Below are 15,129 nucleotides of genomic sequence, written 5' to 3' on the forward strand. Positions count from 1 at the left end.
AAAACGTTGCTTTGTATTTTTTATGTCAAATTTAATTATTGTTATTTTACTAATGGGAACAAACCTTTGCTAAAAGTTTTGTTGTTTTAAAGTTTGATGCTATAACTGTTTTTCAGTTCACTATTTCAACTGTCATTTAATCGTTAGTACCTCTTTGAGGCACAGTACGTTTTTTGCTAAAAAAGATTATAACCAAGTTGTAAGTTTTTTGCTAGTGTGTTAAACATGTCTGACTCAGAGGAAGATATCTGTGTCATTTGTTCCAATGCCAAGGTGGAGCCCAATAGAAATTTATGTACTAACTGTATTGATGCTACTTTAAATAAAAGTCAATCTGTACAATGTGAACAAATTTCACCAAACAGCGAGGGGAGAGTTATGCCGACTAACTCGCCTCACGCGGCAGTACCTGCATCTCCCGCCCGGGAGGTGCGTGATATTTTGGCGCCTAGTACATCTGGGCGGCCATTACAGATAACATTACAAGATATGGCTACTGTTATGACTGAAGTTTTGTCTAAATTACCAGAACTAAGAGGCAAGCGTGATCACTCTGGGGTGAGAACAGAGTGCGCTGACAATGCTAGGGCCATGTCTGATACTGCGTCACAGCTCGCAGAGCATGAGGACGGAGAGCTTCATTCTGTGGGTGACGGTTCTGATCCAAACAGATTGGACTCAGATATTTCAAATTTTAAATTTAAATTGGAGAACCTCCGTGTATTACTAGGGGAGGTCTTAGCAGCTCTCAACGATTGTAACACCGTTGCAATACCAGAGAAACTGTGTAGGTTGGATAAATACTTTGCGGTACCGGCGAGTACTGACGTTTTTCCTATACCTAAGAGACTAACTGAAATTGTTACTAAGGAGTGGGATAGACCCGGTGTGCCGTTCTCACCCCCTCCAATATTTAGAAAGATGTTTCCAATAGACGCCACCACTCGGGACTTATGGCAAACGGTCCCCAAGGTGGAGGGAGCAGTTTCTACTTTAGCTAAGCGTACCACTATCCCGGTGGAGGATAGCTGTGCTTTCTCAGATCCTATGGATAAAAAATTAGAGGGTTACCTTAAGAAAATGTTTGTTCAACAAGGTTTTATATTACAACCCCTTGCATGTATCGCGCCGATTACGGCTGCGGCAGCATTTTGGATTGAGTCGCTTGAAGAGAACCTTAGTTCATCTACGCTAGACGACATTACGGACAGGCTTAGAGTCCTTAAACTAGCTAATTCCTTCATTTCGGAGGCCGTAGTACATTTAACCAAACTTACGGCTAAGAACTCAGGATTCGCCATACAGGCACGTAGGGCGCTGTGGCTAAAATCCTGGTCAGCTGATGTTACTTCTAAGTCCAAATTACTTAATATACCTTTCAAGGGGCAGTCTTTATTTGGGCCCGGTTTGAAAGAGATTATCGCTGACATTACAGGAGGTAAGGGCCACGCCCTACCTCAAGACAAAGCCAAAGCTAAGGCTAGACAGTCTAATTTTCGTCCCTTTCGGAACTTTAAAACAGGAGCAGCATCAACCTCCACTGCACCAAAACAGGAAGGAGCTGTTGCTCGTTACAGACAAGGCTGGAAGCCTAACCAGTCCTGGAACAAGAGCAAGCAGGCCAGGAAACCTGCTGCTGCCCCAAAGACAGCATGAACCGAGAGCCCCCGATCCGGGACCGGATCTAGTGGGGGGCAGACTCTCTCTCTTCGCCCAGGCCTGGGCAAGAGATGTTCAGGATCCCTGGGCTCTAGAGATCATATCGCAGGGATACCTTCTAGACTTCAAATTATCTCCCCCAAGAGGGAGATTTCATCTGTCAAGGTTGTCAACAAACCAGATAAAGAAAGAAGCGTTTCTACGCTGCGTACAAGATCTGTTATTAATGGGAGTGATCCATCCGGTTCCGCGGTCGGAACAAGGACAAGGGTTCTACTCAAACCTGTTTGTGGTTCCCAAAAAAGAGGGAACTTTCAGGCCAATCTTAGATTTAAAGACTCTAAACAAATTCCTAAGAGTTCCATCGTTCAAAATGGAAACTATTCGGACAATCTTACACATGATCCAAGAGGGTCAGTACATGACCACAGTGGATTTAAAGGATGCTTACCTTCACATACCGATCCACAAAGATCATCACCGGTATCTAAGGTTTGCCTTCTTAGACAGGCACTACCAGTTTGTAGCTCTTCCATTCGGATTGGCTACGGCTCCAAGAATCTTCACAAAGGTTCTGGGTGCCCTTCTAGCGGTACTAAGACCGCGAGGGATTTCGGTAGCTCCGTACCTAGACGACATTCTAATTCAAGCTTCAAGCTTTCAAACTGCCAAGTCTCATACAGAGTTAGTTCTGGCATTTCTAAGGTCGCATGGATGGAAAGTGAACGAAAAGAAGAGTTCTCTCTTTCCTCTCACAAGAGTTCCATTCTTGGGGACTCTTATAGATTCTGTAGAAATGAAGATTTACCTGACAGAAGACAGGTTAACAAAGCTTCAAAATGCATGCCGCGTCCTGCATTCCATTCAACACCCGTCAGTAGCTCAATGCATGGAGGTGATCGGCTTAATGGTAGCGGCAATGGACATAGTACCTTTTGCACGCCTACACCTCAGACCGCTGCAATTATGCATGCTAAGTCAGTGGAATGGGGATTACTCAGATTTGTCCCCTACTCTGAATCTGAATCAAGAGACCAGAAATTCTCTTCTATGGTGGCTTTATCGGCCACACCTGTCCAGGGGGATGCCATTCAGCAGGCCAGACTGGACAATTGTAACAACAGACGCCAGCCTACTAGGTTGGGGCGCTGTCTGGAATTCTCTGAAGGCTCAGGGACTATGGAATCAGGAGGAGAGTCTCCTTCCAATAAACATTCTGGAATTGAGAGCAGTGCTCAATGCCCTTCTGACTTGGCCCCAGTTAACAACTCGGGGGTTCATCAGGTTTCAGTCGGACAACATCACGACTGTAGCTTACATCAACCATCAGGGAGGGACAAGAAGCTCCCTAGCAATGATGGAAGTATCAAAGATAATTCGCTGGGCAGAGTCTCACTCTTGCCACCTGTCAGCAATCCACATCCCGGGAGTGGAGAACTGGGAGGCGGATTTCTTGAGTCGCCAGACTTTTCATCCGGGGGAGTGGGAACTTCATCCGGAGGTCTTTGCCCAAATACTTCGACGTTGGGGCAAACCAGAGATAGATCTCATGGCGTCTCGCCAGAACGCCAAACTTCCTCGCTACGGGTCCAGATCCAGGGATCCGGGAGCAGTTCTGATAGATGCTTTGACAGCACCTTGGAACTTCAGGATGGCTTATGTGTTTCCACCCTTCCCGCTGCTTCCTCGATTGATTGCCAAAATCAAACAGGAGAGAGCATCAGTAATTCTAATAGCACCTGCATGGCCACGCAGGACTTGGTATGCAGATCTAGTGGACATGTCATCCTGTCCGCCTTGGTCTCTACCTCTAAGACAGGACCTTCTGATACAGGGTCCATTCAAACATCAAAATCTAACTTCTCTGAAGCTGACTGCTTGGAAATTGAACGCTTGATTTTATCAAAACGTGGTTTTTCTGAGTCGGTTATTGATACCCTAATTCAGGCTAGGAAGCCTGTTACCAGAAGGATTTACCATAAAATATGGCGGAAATACCTATACTGGTGCGAATCCAAAGGTTACTCCTGGAGTAAGGTTAGGATCGCTAGGATACTGTCTTTTCTACAAGAAGGTTTAGAAAGGGGTTTATCAGCTAGTTCATTAAAGGGACAGATTTCAGCTCTGTCCATCTTGTTACACAGACGTCTGTCAGAAAATCCAGACGTCCAGTCCTTTTGTCAGGCTTTAGCTAGGATCAAGCCTGTGTTTAAAGCTGTTGCTCCACCATGGAGTTTAAACTTAGTTCTTAACGTTTTACAGGGTGTTCCGTTTGAACCCCTTCATTCCATTGATATAAAAATGTTATCTTGGAAAGTTCTGTTTTTAATGGCTATTTCCTCGGCTCGAAGAGTCTCTGAGTTATCAGCCTTACATTGTGATTCCCCTTATCTGATTTTTCACTCAGACAAGGTAGTTCTGCGTACTAAACCTGGGTTCTTACCTAAGGTAGTCACTAACAGGAACATCAATCAAGAGATTGTTGTCCCATCCTTGTGTCCAAATCCTTCTTCAAAGAAGGAACGTCTTTTACACAATCTGGATGTAGTTCGTGCCCTCAAGTTCTACTTGCAGGCAACTAAAGATTTTCGCCAAACTTCTTCCTTGTTTGTCGTTTACTCTGGACAGAGGAGAGGTCAAAAAGCTTCTGCTACCTCTCTCTCTTTTTGGCTTCGTAGCATAATACGTTTAGCCTATGAGACTGCTGGACAGCAGCCTCCTGAAAGAATTACAGCTCACTCCACTAGAGCTGTGGCTTCCACTTGGGCCTTTAAGAATGAGGCCTCTGTTGAACAGATTTGCAAGGCTGCAACTTGGTCTTCACTTCATACTTTTTCCAAATTTTACAAATTTGACACTTTTGCTTCTTCGGAGGCTATTTTTGGGAGAAAGGTTCTTCAGGCAGTGGTTCCTTCTGTATAATGAGCCTGCCTTTCCCTCCCGTCATCCGTGTACTTTTGCTTTGGTATTGGTATCCCAGAAGTAATGATGACCCGTGGACTGATCACACATAACAGAAGAAAACATAATTTATGCTTACCTGATAAATTCCTTTCTTCTGTTGTGTGATCAGTCCACGGCCCGCCCTGTTTTTAAGGCAGGTAAATATCTTTTAAATTATACTCCAGTCACCACTTCACCCTTGGTTACTCCTTTCTCGTTGATTCTTGGTCGAATGACTGGGACTGACGTAGAGGGGAGGAGCTATATGCAGCTCTGCTGGGTGAATCCTCTTGCATTTCCTGTTGGGGAGGAGTTATATCCCAGAAGTAATGATGACCCGTGGACTGATCACACAACAGAAGAAAGGAATTTATCAGGTAAGCATAAATTATGTTTTTTTTTATTTTATTTTTTTTACTGTGATTTTCTTTCCTGGGGTAGGATTTTCTGGTAGTAGGTGCAGATGCTCTCCCATTCCTAACTTATATTAGCTCAATGTACTGTCACTTTAGGTATCCCTGGTCTAGCAATGTATGAACATGGCTTATTCTTCAGTGTCCACTTAGAAGTATTCAACTTGATGAAGTCATTTGACGACAAGTTATCCCAGTGCCACTAATTTAATAATTATCTTAAAAATGATAAGAGTACAAATATTCTAATCTTAAAAGGTTATTTAATATGAGGAATTTTAGTTCCTTAATCTGACTTGTAAAGTGCACATATGTATATATGTATATCTATGCAATATTATTTGATTTCATCCCAAGGTGACAATTTAGCTATGTCCATAAAATATATCTGCTCATTGAGGAATTAACAATTAAATTCTAATTAATCCAGAAATATATACTTGTACTTCGTGACCATGCAAGACATAACTATATGAAATCGGGCTTATTGTTTAGCTAAAAAGGGGTTTACAATATACAATTTATAGCTATGGGATTAGGTATTTCTATATTAGATTAATAAGCAGAATTGACTAGGTTCTAGCCTAAAATATTGCATAAATACACATATAGATGAGAAAATGATAAATAACCCAATGTAATAAGACTCTTAAAAATACTGTTGGTTTCCAAATACACAATTATTTATTTGATCAGCTAAAAACATGACATTACACAATATTCAATGCTTAGGCCTAAATACAATAACAATTACATTTACTTACAAGACAAATATACACTTATACAAACATACATGATACAGGTACCTTATTTAGATTTTCTAATAGGGTTATCTGGGACAGTCTGGATGTTTCTGCTAGCTTCCTGTCCTCATCCTCCCCTCTCTTCTCTCTCCTCTCTCCTTCCTCTCTTCTAACTGACTGAGTCTCTCCTATATATTTAAAACCATGCCCCATCTGTTAATATTACATTTGATGTAATTGGTTCAATTTTCCCTCTATAACCATATTTGGAAAAACGAACGCCATTGGTCTTAGCTGTTTACATGTAAATAGGGGCTATTGTAGGGGGTAAGTATCTATAAATCCCGTGGCTTGGACAACTGTTCTGATTGTAAGGTCAGATGTTCTTTTGTTCATGATAACCTGTTATTTACCACCTCCACACCCCAACAGCCACATGAAAGACTCCTATTTACATGTAAAAGTTTGGTGACTCTATTGAAAGGGAGGAAGCCTGGGGAAATAATAACCCTTATTTACCATCTCCTGACTTTCTTTGAGGTAAACAGAGCATGGTAAAGAAAAGGCTTTATGGCTTTTGTTCTTGAAACAGGGCATAGTAAATAGACAGCTTCTATATTTCTCATAGCTAGTTAATATGACTAGAATATTATATACCAATACATAAATATGTTCATACATACATACAATTCAAAGAAAGACGATCCCAGCTGCATAAAAGTATATTCCTTTATTCTTTGCTCAAATAAAACATAGAGAATCACAGCAAAACGATGTGGAAGGTGCTGAGGGCGCAGCACTGTCTGGCTTACATGTTTCGGAAATGATCAGTAGTCATAGCCTACAGTGTTGAGCCCCACACCTGTTTAAAAAAGATTCAAACAAATGTGATAGGTTAAAATTGCAAAAGACGCCCTCAGCCTAAACCTGTGCACACCTGTGGAATACATTCATGTCTGTAGTACTATGGCACATAACCACAATATAAAAGGGAAAAACAGATTGTAAGATATGCCAAATATGTATATATACATTACTCTGTATATGTTTATTGAAAAGGGACAGCTTTAAAAAATCCTGTCTACCATATGATACATGTACAATCGTAATAGGTATACTAAGGAGGGAATTACAAAGGATATTTACAAAGAACTATATTAATAAAAAACTATATTTACAAAAAACCCTAGGATTGGAATGTTGCACTAATCCCCTTAAAGGGCAGGATCTTACAAATGCCCTTACATTATTGGGGGCCAATCCCTATGTTAGAGTGTAAATAGGTAATTATTATTATTATATGTCCCAAAGCACGCAATAAAAATATGTAAATGTAAAAAAGAGTATTAAGGACATAATGTTGTAAAAGATTACCATCCCAAGGTAGTAGTGACGTAAAATGTTATGCCGCTTGAGATAGCTAAAGTGCCTCCCTACTAAGTATGGCTTGCTCCACCATCTATAAAGTAACAAGTGTAGTCTGGGACCAATGTTGAGTAATAATCTCTGACATTAAAGAATAATAATAATAATAATAGTCTCTGCGGGTGTAATGCATACCCACAAACTACCCAAGGTAAAAGGGAATAGCAAATATAATTACACTTATTGCTCTAAACTCACATGTGATAGCTAATAGTGCACAAAAGCAAACTATTGAAGTTCAAAACTGAATAGTAAGAAAAAAAAGAAAAAAGAAAAAAATGGCTATATGTGATAAAGCCCATTGTAAGGTCAATGTTGATGGTAATAATGCACCTGACAAAGAGAAATATTGAATATCAGATATGGAAGATGTATTAGGGTGTAAGGCAAAAGTTAGGATGTAGAAAGGACATATTATAATCTAATTTAATAATTTTTTTTTAAAAAAATGTCTTTCTTTTTTTTTTTAATTTATTTTATTTTTTATTTTTTATTTTTTTTCTTACTATTCAGTTTTGAACTTCAATAGTTTGCTTTTGTGCACTATTAGCTATCACATGTGAGTTTAGAGCAATAAGTGTAATTATATTTGCTATTCCCTTTTACCTTGGGTAGTTTGTGGGTATGCATTACACCCGCAGAGACTATTATTATTATTCTTATTCTTTAATGTCAGAGATTATTACTCAACATTGGTCCCAGACTACACTTGTTACTTTATAGATGGTGGAGCAAGCCATACTTAGTAGGGAGGCACTTTAGCTATCTCAAGCTTCATAACATTTTACGTCACTACTACCTTGGGATGGTAATCTTTTACAACATTATGTCCTTAATACTCTTTTTTACATTTACATATTTTTATTGCGTGCTTTGGGACATATAATAATTACCTATTTACACTCTAACATAGGGATTGGCCCCCAATAATGTAAGGGCATTTGTAAGATCCTGCCCTTTAAGGGGATTAGTGCAACATTCCAATCCTAGGGTTTTTTGTAAATATAGTTTTTTATTAATATAGTTCTTTGTAAATATCCTTTGTAATTCCCTCCTTAGTATACCTATTACGATTGTACATGTATCATATGGTAGACAGGATTTTTTAAAGCTGTCCCTTTTCAATAAACATATACAGAGTAATGTATATATACATATTTGGCATATCTTACAATCTGTTTTTCCCTTTTATATTGTGGTTATGTGCCATAGTACTACAGACATGAATGTATTCCACAGGTGTGCACAGGTTTAGGCTGAGGGCGTGTTTTGCAATTTTGACCTATCACATTTGTTTGAATCTTTTTTAAACAGGTGTGGGGCTCAACACTGTAGGCTATGACTACGGATCATTTCCGAAACATGTAAGCCAGACAGTGCTGCGCCCTCAGCACCTTCCGCATCGTTTTGCTGTGATTCTCTATGTTTTATTTGAGCAAAGAATAAAGGAATATACTTTTATGCAGCTGGGATCGTCTTTCTTTGAATTTTCTGCTTTCCAGTAAACCAGCTGCATTATTGGCTGATTATGGGACACTAATATACAAAGGAGCAAGTGTGATGGACATTTGTGTTTAGCCTTGCATTTAACGGCCCCAGCACCCTCAAGTCTCACTGTGTTACGGAGCGGAGCAGGGGGGAGGAGCCACACGAGGACACAGGAGGAAAGCAGCTGGGATAAGTTGAGGCGGTTGAGGTTCACCGCTTCGTCCTGGCGTGCTTCCGGTTTTCTTGTCTTTCCCAGAGTGGAGCTTTTCCTGCACGGAGCCTGGCAAGAATAAAGAGGCATTGATTTTGCCTGAAGTACCCCCACTCCGCTGAACACGGGTGAGTGAAGCATTTGGTTTGCCAAAGAGTGCTATAACAGCCGTTTACACAGTGTTACATTTCTTGTTTGCTTGCTTGTGTGCAACTATTTGTGGCTGCTCGCGGCCAATTGATATTACAATATTTTACTGTTTGCACTGGTAACACATACGGCTCCCATACTTTTGGACATAGTAATACTTTTGGACTGCTGGCACAGTATTAAGAGTTTCTCTTTGACTATTGCATACATACATACATACATACAATAAATACATATAAATAGAACTATAACAGAAGCAATTTCCCAAACTGTAACAATTACAATAGGTGTTTCATCTAATGTCTTTCTTTAAAAGCCTTAGCAGAAACCAGATGGTGATATATCATGGAAGTGGACTGCTAAAATTGGAGTGGGTACACATTGTATTCCACTGTGTGTGTATGTATATTTATGTATAATGTATACGTACAGGGATTAACATATCCTTGTGTTTTATTTTCAGCTTTTGGCATCCACACGTAGGGATTATGAGAAAATTCAAGAAGAACTGACTCGCCTACAAATAGAGAATGATGCAGCTAAGGATGAGGTGAAGGAAGTGCTACAAGCCTTGGAGGAACTTGCTGTAAATTATGATCAGAAGTCTCAGGAAGTGGAAGACAAAACCAAAGCCAATGAACAGCTTTCTGATGAACTGACCCAGAAAACTGTAAGATTAATCTATACCGCACCGTAACTTGTATATAAGCTGTTTAACGCATTGATGTTTATTAAAAGCAAACACAATACCATAATACAACTTTATTTAAAATGCAAATATTTTATACGAAGATGCCTAAAAATGTGCGCCCCATTTATCAATAGGTAGTTGGCCAGAAATTGACAGATAGAAAACGGTTATTTTGATATTGTAGCATGATGACAATGTCATTAATCACACTTTGTGTTTTAAAAACGTTTTGGGCTTGGCTGATGTTTTATTCTATAACAAAGCAGCATAAATGTCTTGTAATTACAAGATGTTTGCTTTAGTGCTGTAGATGCCCCCTATAGTTGTAAGAGATGTTCTTCCAGATTTTAGATGTTTTGAATATAGAGTAAAATTATATTCTGCATTTTTTAGTAAATAAAGCATACTTTTATTCAAAATTGTAATGTTTAGTGATGTATTAACAATGCCTAAAGGTATATATGAGTTTTTAGACTTTACCCAGGTGTAAAAGGCGCACTCAAAACCTCCCCTATTTTGTCTCTATGTAAATTTATTCCAATCTTGAGGTTGATTGGTATTTTTTGAGTGTTTAACTTAGTGGAAGTATCTGTAAGCACTTGAGACTGAGCATATCTTCTTGTATAAAGAGAATAGCACTTTAACATTACAAAGGTATATATATTCATTGGATTTGCACAGATCTTAATGTGTTGCACTTTCCTAAGAATAAATCCAGCTCAGAAAAAGGGCATTCAGATGCTAATGAAGCATCCAAATGCTGATTCCTAATATTTTCTGCATAAAAACCTATTGCTGTAAAAGTTGTATTAAAATTGTTGGCCCCTACTCAAAGGCAGGTTTAGAATAAGCAAGGGATGCCCCCTGACAAAAGGGTTATGTAAGTGAAGCCAACTGTAATATGTAGCTACCAAGTTATTAAGCTTGTGTAAGAAACTAGACTCCTGCAAAGGATAAACTGTAGAGTTGCTCAGTATATGGTGGTGCAACTTATTACCAAGCCAGTTTTTTTATTTAAAGACTTTTAGACATTTAAAAGCTAAAAATGTTTCTTTTGTATATAAAAAAAAATGATCTGACACGTGGTAGCAGATGTTTCCCCTTTTGGATTTTAATAGTTTTCATTAGTAAAATAAGATTTTGAAATGTGTTGCATTAACACATTTCCTTCAAATTTTTGACGATTGGTTCGTTTTTGGACAATAAACAAGGATGGGACATGGGATTCAAGCAGTTTTGTTTTATTCTGCTGTGTTCTATTAAATTCCAGAGATATGGCATTACAGCTAAAATAACAGTAGGTCACAATCTATTTCTAGAAAAATATCCATTAATATGACTCGTCTATCATCCGCCTGTTAGTAAAAACATTTGTTCCTACTCAAAGCTTCCAGTCATTTATTGTAGTGCTTTAAGACAGCATGTTTCAAATCCATTCCTCAAGTAGCCCTTTAAAGGGACAGTCAAGTCCAAAATAAACTTTCATGATTCAGATAAGGCATGTCATTTTAAAAAACTTTCCAATTTATTTTTATCACCGATTTTGCTTTGTTTTCTTGGTATTCTTAGTTGAAAGCTAAACCTATGAGGTTCATATGCTAATTTCTTAGACCTTGAAGTCCGCCTCTAATCTGAATGCATTTTGACAGTTTTTCACCTCTAGAGGGCGTTAGTTCATGTGTGTGTCATATAGATAACATTGAACTCACGCACGTGGAGTTACCTCTTTCTTTCAAAAGAATTGAGATAAGGGGGCAGTATACAAAGGCATAAATACAAGGTAATTAGAGGTAAAATGTGTATTACACTGTGTTAATTATGCAAAACTAGGGAATGGTTAATAAAGGGATTATGTATCTTTTTAAACAACAACAATTCTGGTGTTGACTGCCCCTTCAACATGTCAGATTGAGTATTTGTGTACCTGTCTACAGGTGAATCAATCACAATGGTTAAAGTGCAGTTAAATACAAGCAGAGATACTTAAAAACCTGATCTGTAGGAGGTACTTTAGGACTGGAATAGAAAGGGGGAAAAAAAATCTAAGGTTATCAAAGATGACTGTTCAGCAATTGCAAGGACATTGCAGACCAGCCTAAAATACACTGTGAACTAAAAGTATATTGTGCCACAAAGAAATATTGTAAATGCACAAAGATGTATAAAATATTCAGTTGATGTACGTCTTATTCCTTCACAGACCAGTCTTATAGCAACCCAACGTGAGCTTAATCAGTTGCAGGAACTGAGCAACCATCAAAAGAAAAGAGCTACTGAGATCTTAAATTTATTGTTAAAGGATCTTGGAGAGATTGGAGGAATTATTGGCACAAATGATGTGAAAACGGTAAATATATATATTTTATTATTATACTTTTTACTTTCAGGTTTCATAAGTCAAAGCCTACTGTAATTTTAGAAGGTGTTTTCCATTATAATTACGGTACCATAGAATCATGATTGGTATTCTAAAAAGGATTGACTCTGTCTAAATTCTTGCTATATATTTTTTTAAACTCAAGTACATTTTTCTTTCTTTTTTTTATGTCCCATTTGTTGATTTTTTAATTTGCCAGTATTAAAATTGACCACCTAGCCTGCTATTCTATAAATATAGACTGAACTGATATAGACTGAACTGATCTAGTTAATATTTGCAAAATGAGGTGTTTAAGCTATAGTGTTCTATAAATGTAGCACACTATTAGACTTAAAGGGACATGAAACCCAATTTTTTTTCTTTCATAATTCAGATTGTGCATACAACTTTCCAATTTACTTCTATTATCTAATTTGTGTCATTCTCTTAATATCCTATGTTGAAAAGCATACCTAAATAGGCTCAGTAGCTGCTGCTAGGTGGCTGCACATAGATGTCTGGTGTGATTGGCTCACCCATGGGCATTGCTATATATTCAACAAAGGATACCTAAATAATGAAGCAAATTAGATAATAGAAGTAAATTGAAATGTTGTTTAAAATTGTATTCTCTATTTGAATGATGAAAGAATTGTTTTTGGTTTTATGTCCCTTTAAGTAAAATCATCATAACTGTTCATGTGATGTGTGTGATAAACAATGTAAACATTTTTTTTTGTTTTACGCTGATACCTCTGCAGAAATGGCTGCTCAGAGGTTAGCTGCGGTTGAGGTCGGTAGCATTTTAGGAAGCTCATATGCACTTTATTTTTTTCTAGACAAATTTGGGGCATTTTATCAGGAATTTACTGGGATTTCACTGAGAGCTGCTGGCTATTTTTTCTGCCCCCATTTTAGACCTCTTTTTTTTCCTTCTCCTCTGAGCAATCATTTCTGCAGAACACTTCACTTCTCCCTCTTTCTCTGCCTGGCTATTGGTTCTTTTAGACCCTGGAGGGAGTAAGTACCCTTAACAAAAGATGCTCTAGGGGGTTCAGGGCATTTTATTACATACATTTATATTTTATTCAGTCTGGTGATTTCTGAATTTCTGTTCTTTCAGTCCTTTTCTGTGTGGGTGTTTCTGAGGTGCAAACTTGAGGCTATTCATAGAAGCAGATTTCTCTCTACTGTTGTAGTTTTTCTTAAGTTTAGGGACTATACTGCAAATTGTTATCTGTTTAAAGTTCTATAATACTGTGTTTATTGTATGCTAGTTAGCATATCATGGAGTCTAACATTTATGTCCCCACTGTTGCAATGTCAGATCCATTAGAGCAGTGTTTCCCAACCGCGGTCCTCAAGTACGCTAGGTCACACTATTAACAGCTTAGCCGTAATTGGCTTTATAACAACCTAACGGTTTAACATAATGTTATAATATTTATGACTACTAGTTTAAGTACTATCCTTTTAACGACTTATTTTAATATTCATTCAAGACATTGATGCCGGCATCATTATAATGAAACTATTGTATGTTTGATATTGTCAATTATTGTTTGCATATTGCTGATATAAACTACTTATTAAATTTCATATTTTAATACTCCTATTATTACATCCTATATTATTATAGTATTAATTTTATATGTTTAATTGCACATTATTTTCTTTAATTGGTTAGCTCTTTCCAGAGCGCTTATCCCACCCACACTAACATTTTTTCATTTGTCTGTATTTTGAGATTATACTAGACCTTATAGGGATTTAAGCTTATACCATGTAGTTAGCACTCACACCACCTCCACATCTCTTCACATATTTGTTATTTCAATAAAGTTTCCATATTACAAAATATAAGAAGACATTAAATATTAAATGGTAAGCCACAAGTTTAAAAGTATCTAAAAGCATTGAATACAAAATGTCCAAGTCAGTAATACGATTGTGCCTTTTTATATTTTGCCTTCCGGCTAAAGTGTTTTGCGTTAGTTCAAACTGTCCAGGTATTATTCATATTGAGTTCAAATTTTTTTTTTGGACTTGTTATAAGCAAACAAAAAGAAACAAAACTGTTTATAACTTAGTGATTTCTGAAGGCATAATTAGTTGAGTAGGCAAACCAACTGAATAGGCAATATATAGTTGCCGAGTGGTACAGACATTAACAAGTGTAAATAAACATTTACATATAATCCATTTCTTGATGGGCTAGGACTCATTAGGGAGAAATTTAAAGCAGTTGGGACTTGTGTAGGCTCATTCTGTGTTATCTGCTTCTCCTATCTGGTGTGCACTTTTCAATATCTCAACTTTTATAGTTCCAGATTTCGACAATTAAAATATAATTAGCTCTAGTGTCTCGTACAATATAACTATATTCCTCATATATTTGAGAGGCCGCTAAACCTAATGGCACTTTAATAACCATGTCCCCTGACGGAAAGATAGTATCTTATCTTTCTTTTCTATTACAGACTTTACCATAGCCCAAAAGTTGAACACTATGGCGCATGTCCACCACATATGGTACACATCACTTTGTTTAGCACCACATCTTCACCATTTTGTATTTAATTTAGGGAAGATTCTGTGTAACCTTTTAAGGGTAATGTGCCAGCGACAATGGATCTTGTAGTTGATTTCTAATAGCTGGGACGAAGTAGAGGATTTCATAACAAGTATACATTTGTGAGGCTGTTTGAGGTAGGATTATGCAGCCAATCTCACATTCCCAGCTTTCTAAGTATTGTGCTTTGTAGCCTGGGGGATTGGTAATATTGTATACCAGCGATAAAACATGTTGTTGAGGGGAATATGCAGTTCAAAGTTTTTCAAAGTTGTTTAACCCCTTAATGACCGGACCATTTTTCAGTTTTCTTACCCTTAATGACAATGGCTATTTTTACATTTCTGCAGTGTTTGTGTTTAGCTGTAATTTTCCTCTTACTCATTTACTGTACCCACACATATTATATACCGTTTTTCTCGCCATTAAATGGACTTTCTAAAGATACCATTTTTTTCATCACATCTTATAATTT

General features: G+C 37.7%; 1 protein-coding gene across 1 annotated transcript in view; it reads left to right on the top strand.

Annotated features, from left to right (window-relative positions):
• The window catches only part of KIF5C (kinesin family member 5C), a 350,079-nt gene that overhangs the window by 196,977 nt on the left and 137,973 nt on the right, over positions 1-15,129 (top strand). Inside the window, exons 14-15 of the mRNA XM_053698287.1 lie at positions 9,496-9,702; positions 11,924-12,070. Of these exons, the coding sequence (XP_053554262.1) occupies positions 9,496-9,702; positions 11,924-12,070 (354 nt within the window). The remainder of the gene's footprint in view (positions 1-9,495; positions 9,703-11,923; positions 12,071-15,129) is intronic.

The sequence above is a fragment of the Bombina bombina genome, chromosome 1, assembly GCF_027579735.1.
Source record: "Bombina bombina isolate aBomBom1 chromosome 1, aBomBom1.pri, whole genome shotgun sequence".
Classification (NCBI taxonomy): domain Eukaryota; kingdom Metazoa; phylum Chordata; class Amphibia; order Anura; family Bombinatoridae; genus Bombina; species Bombina bombina.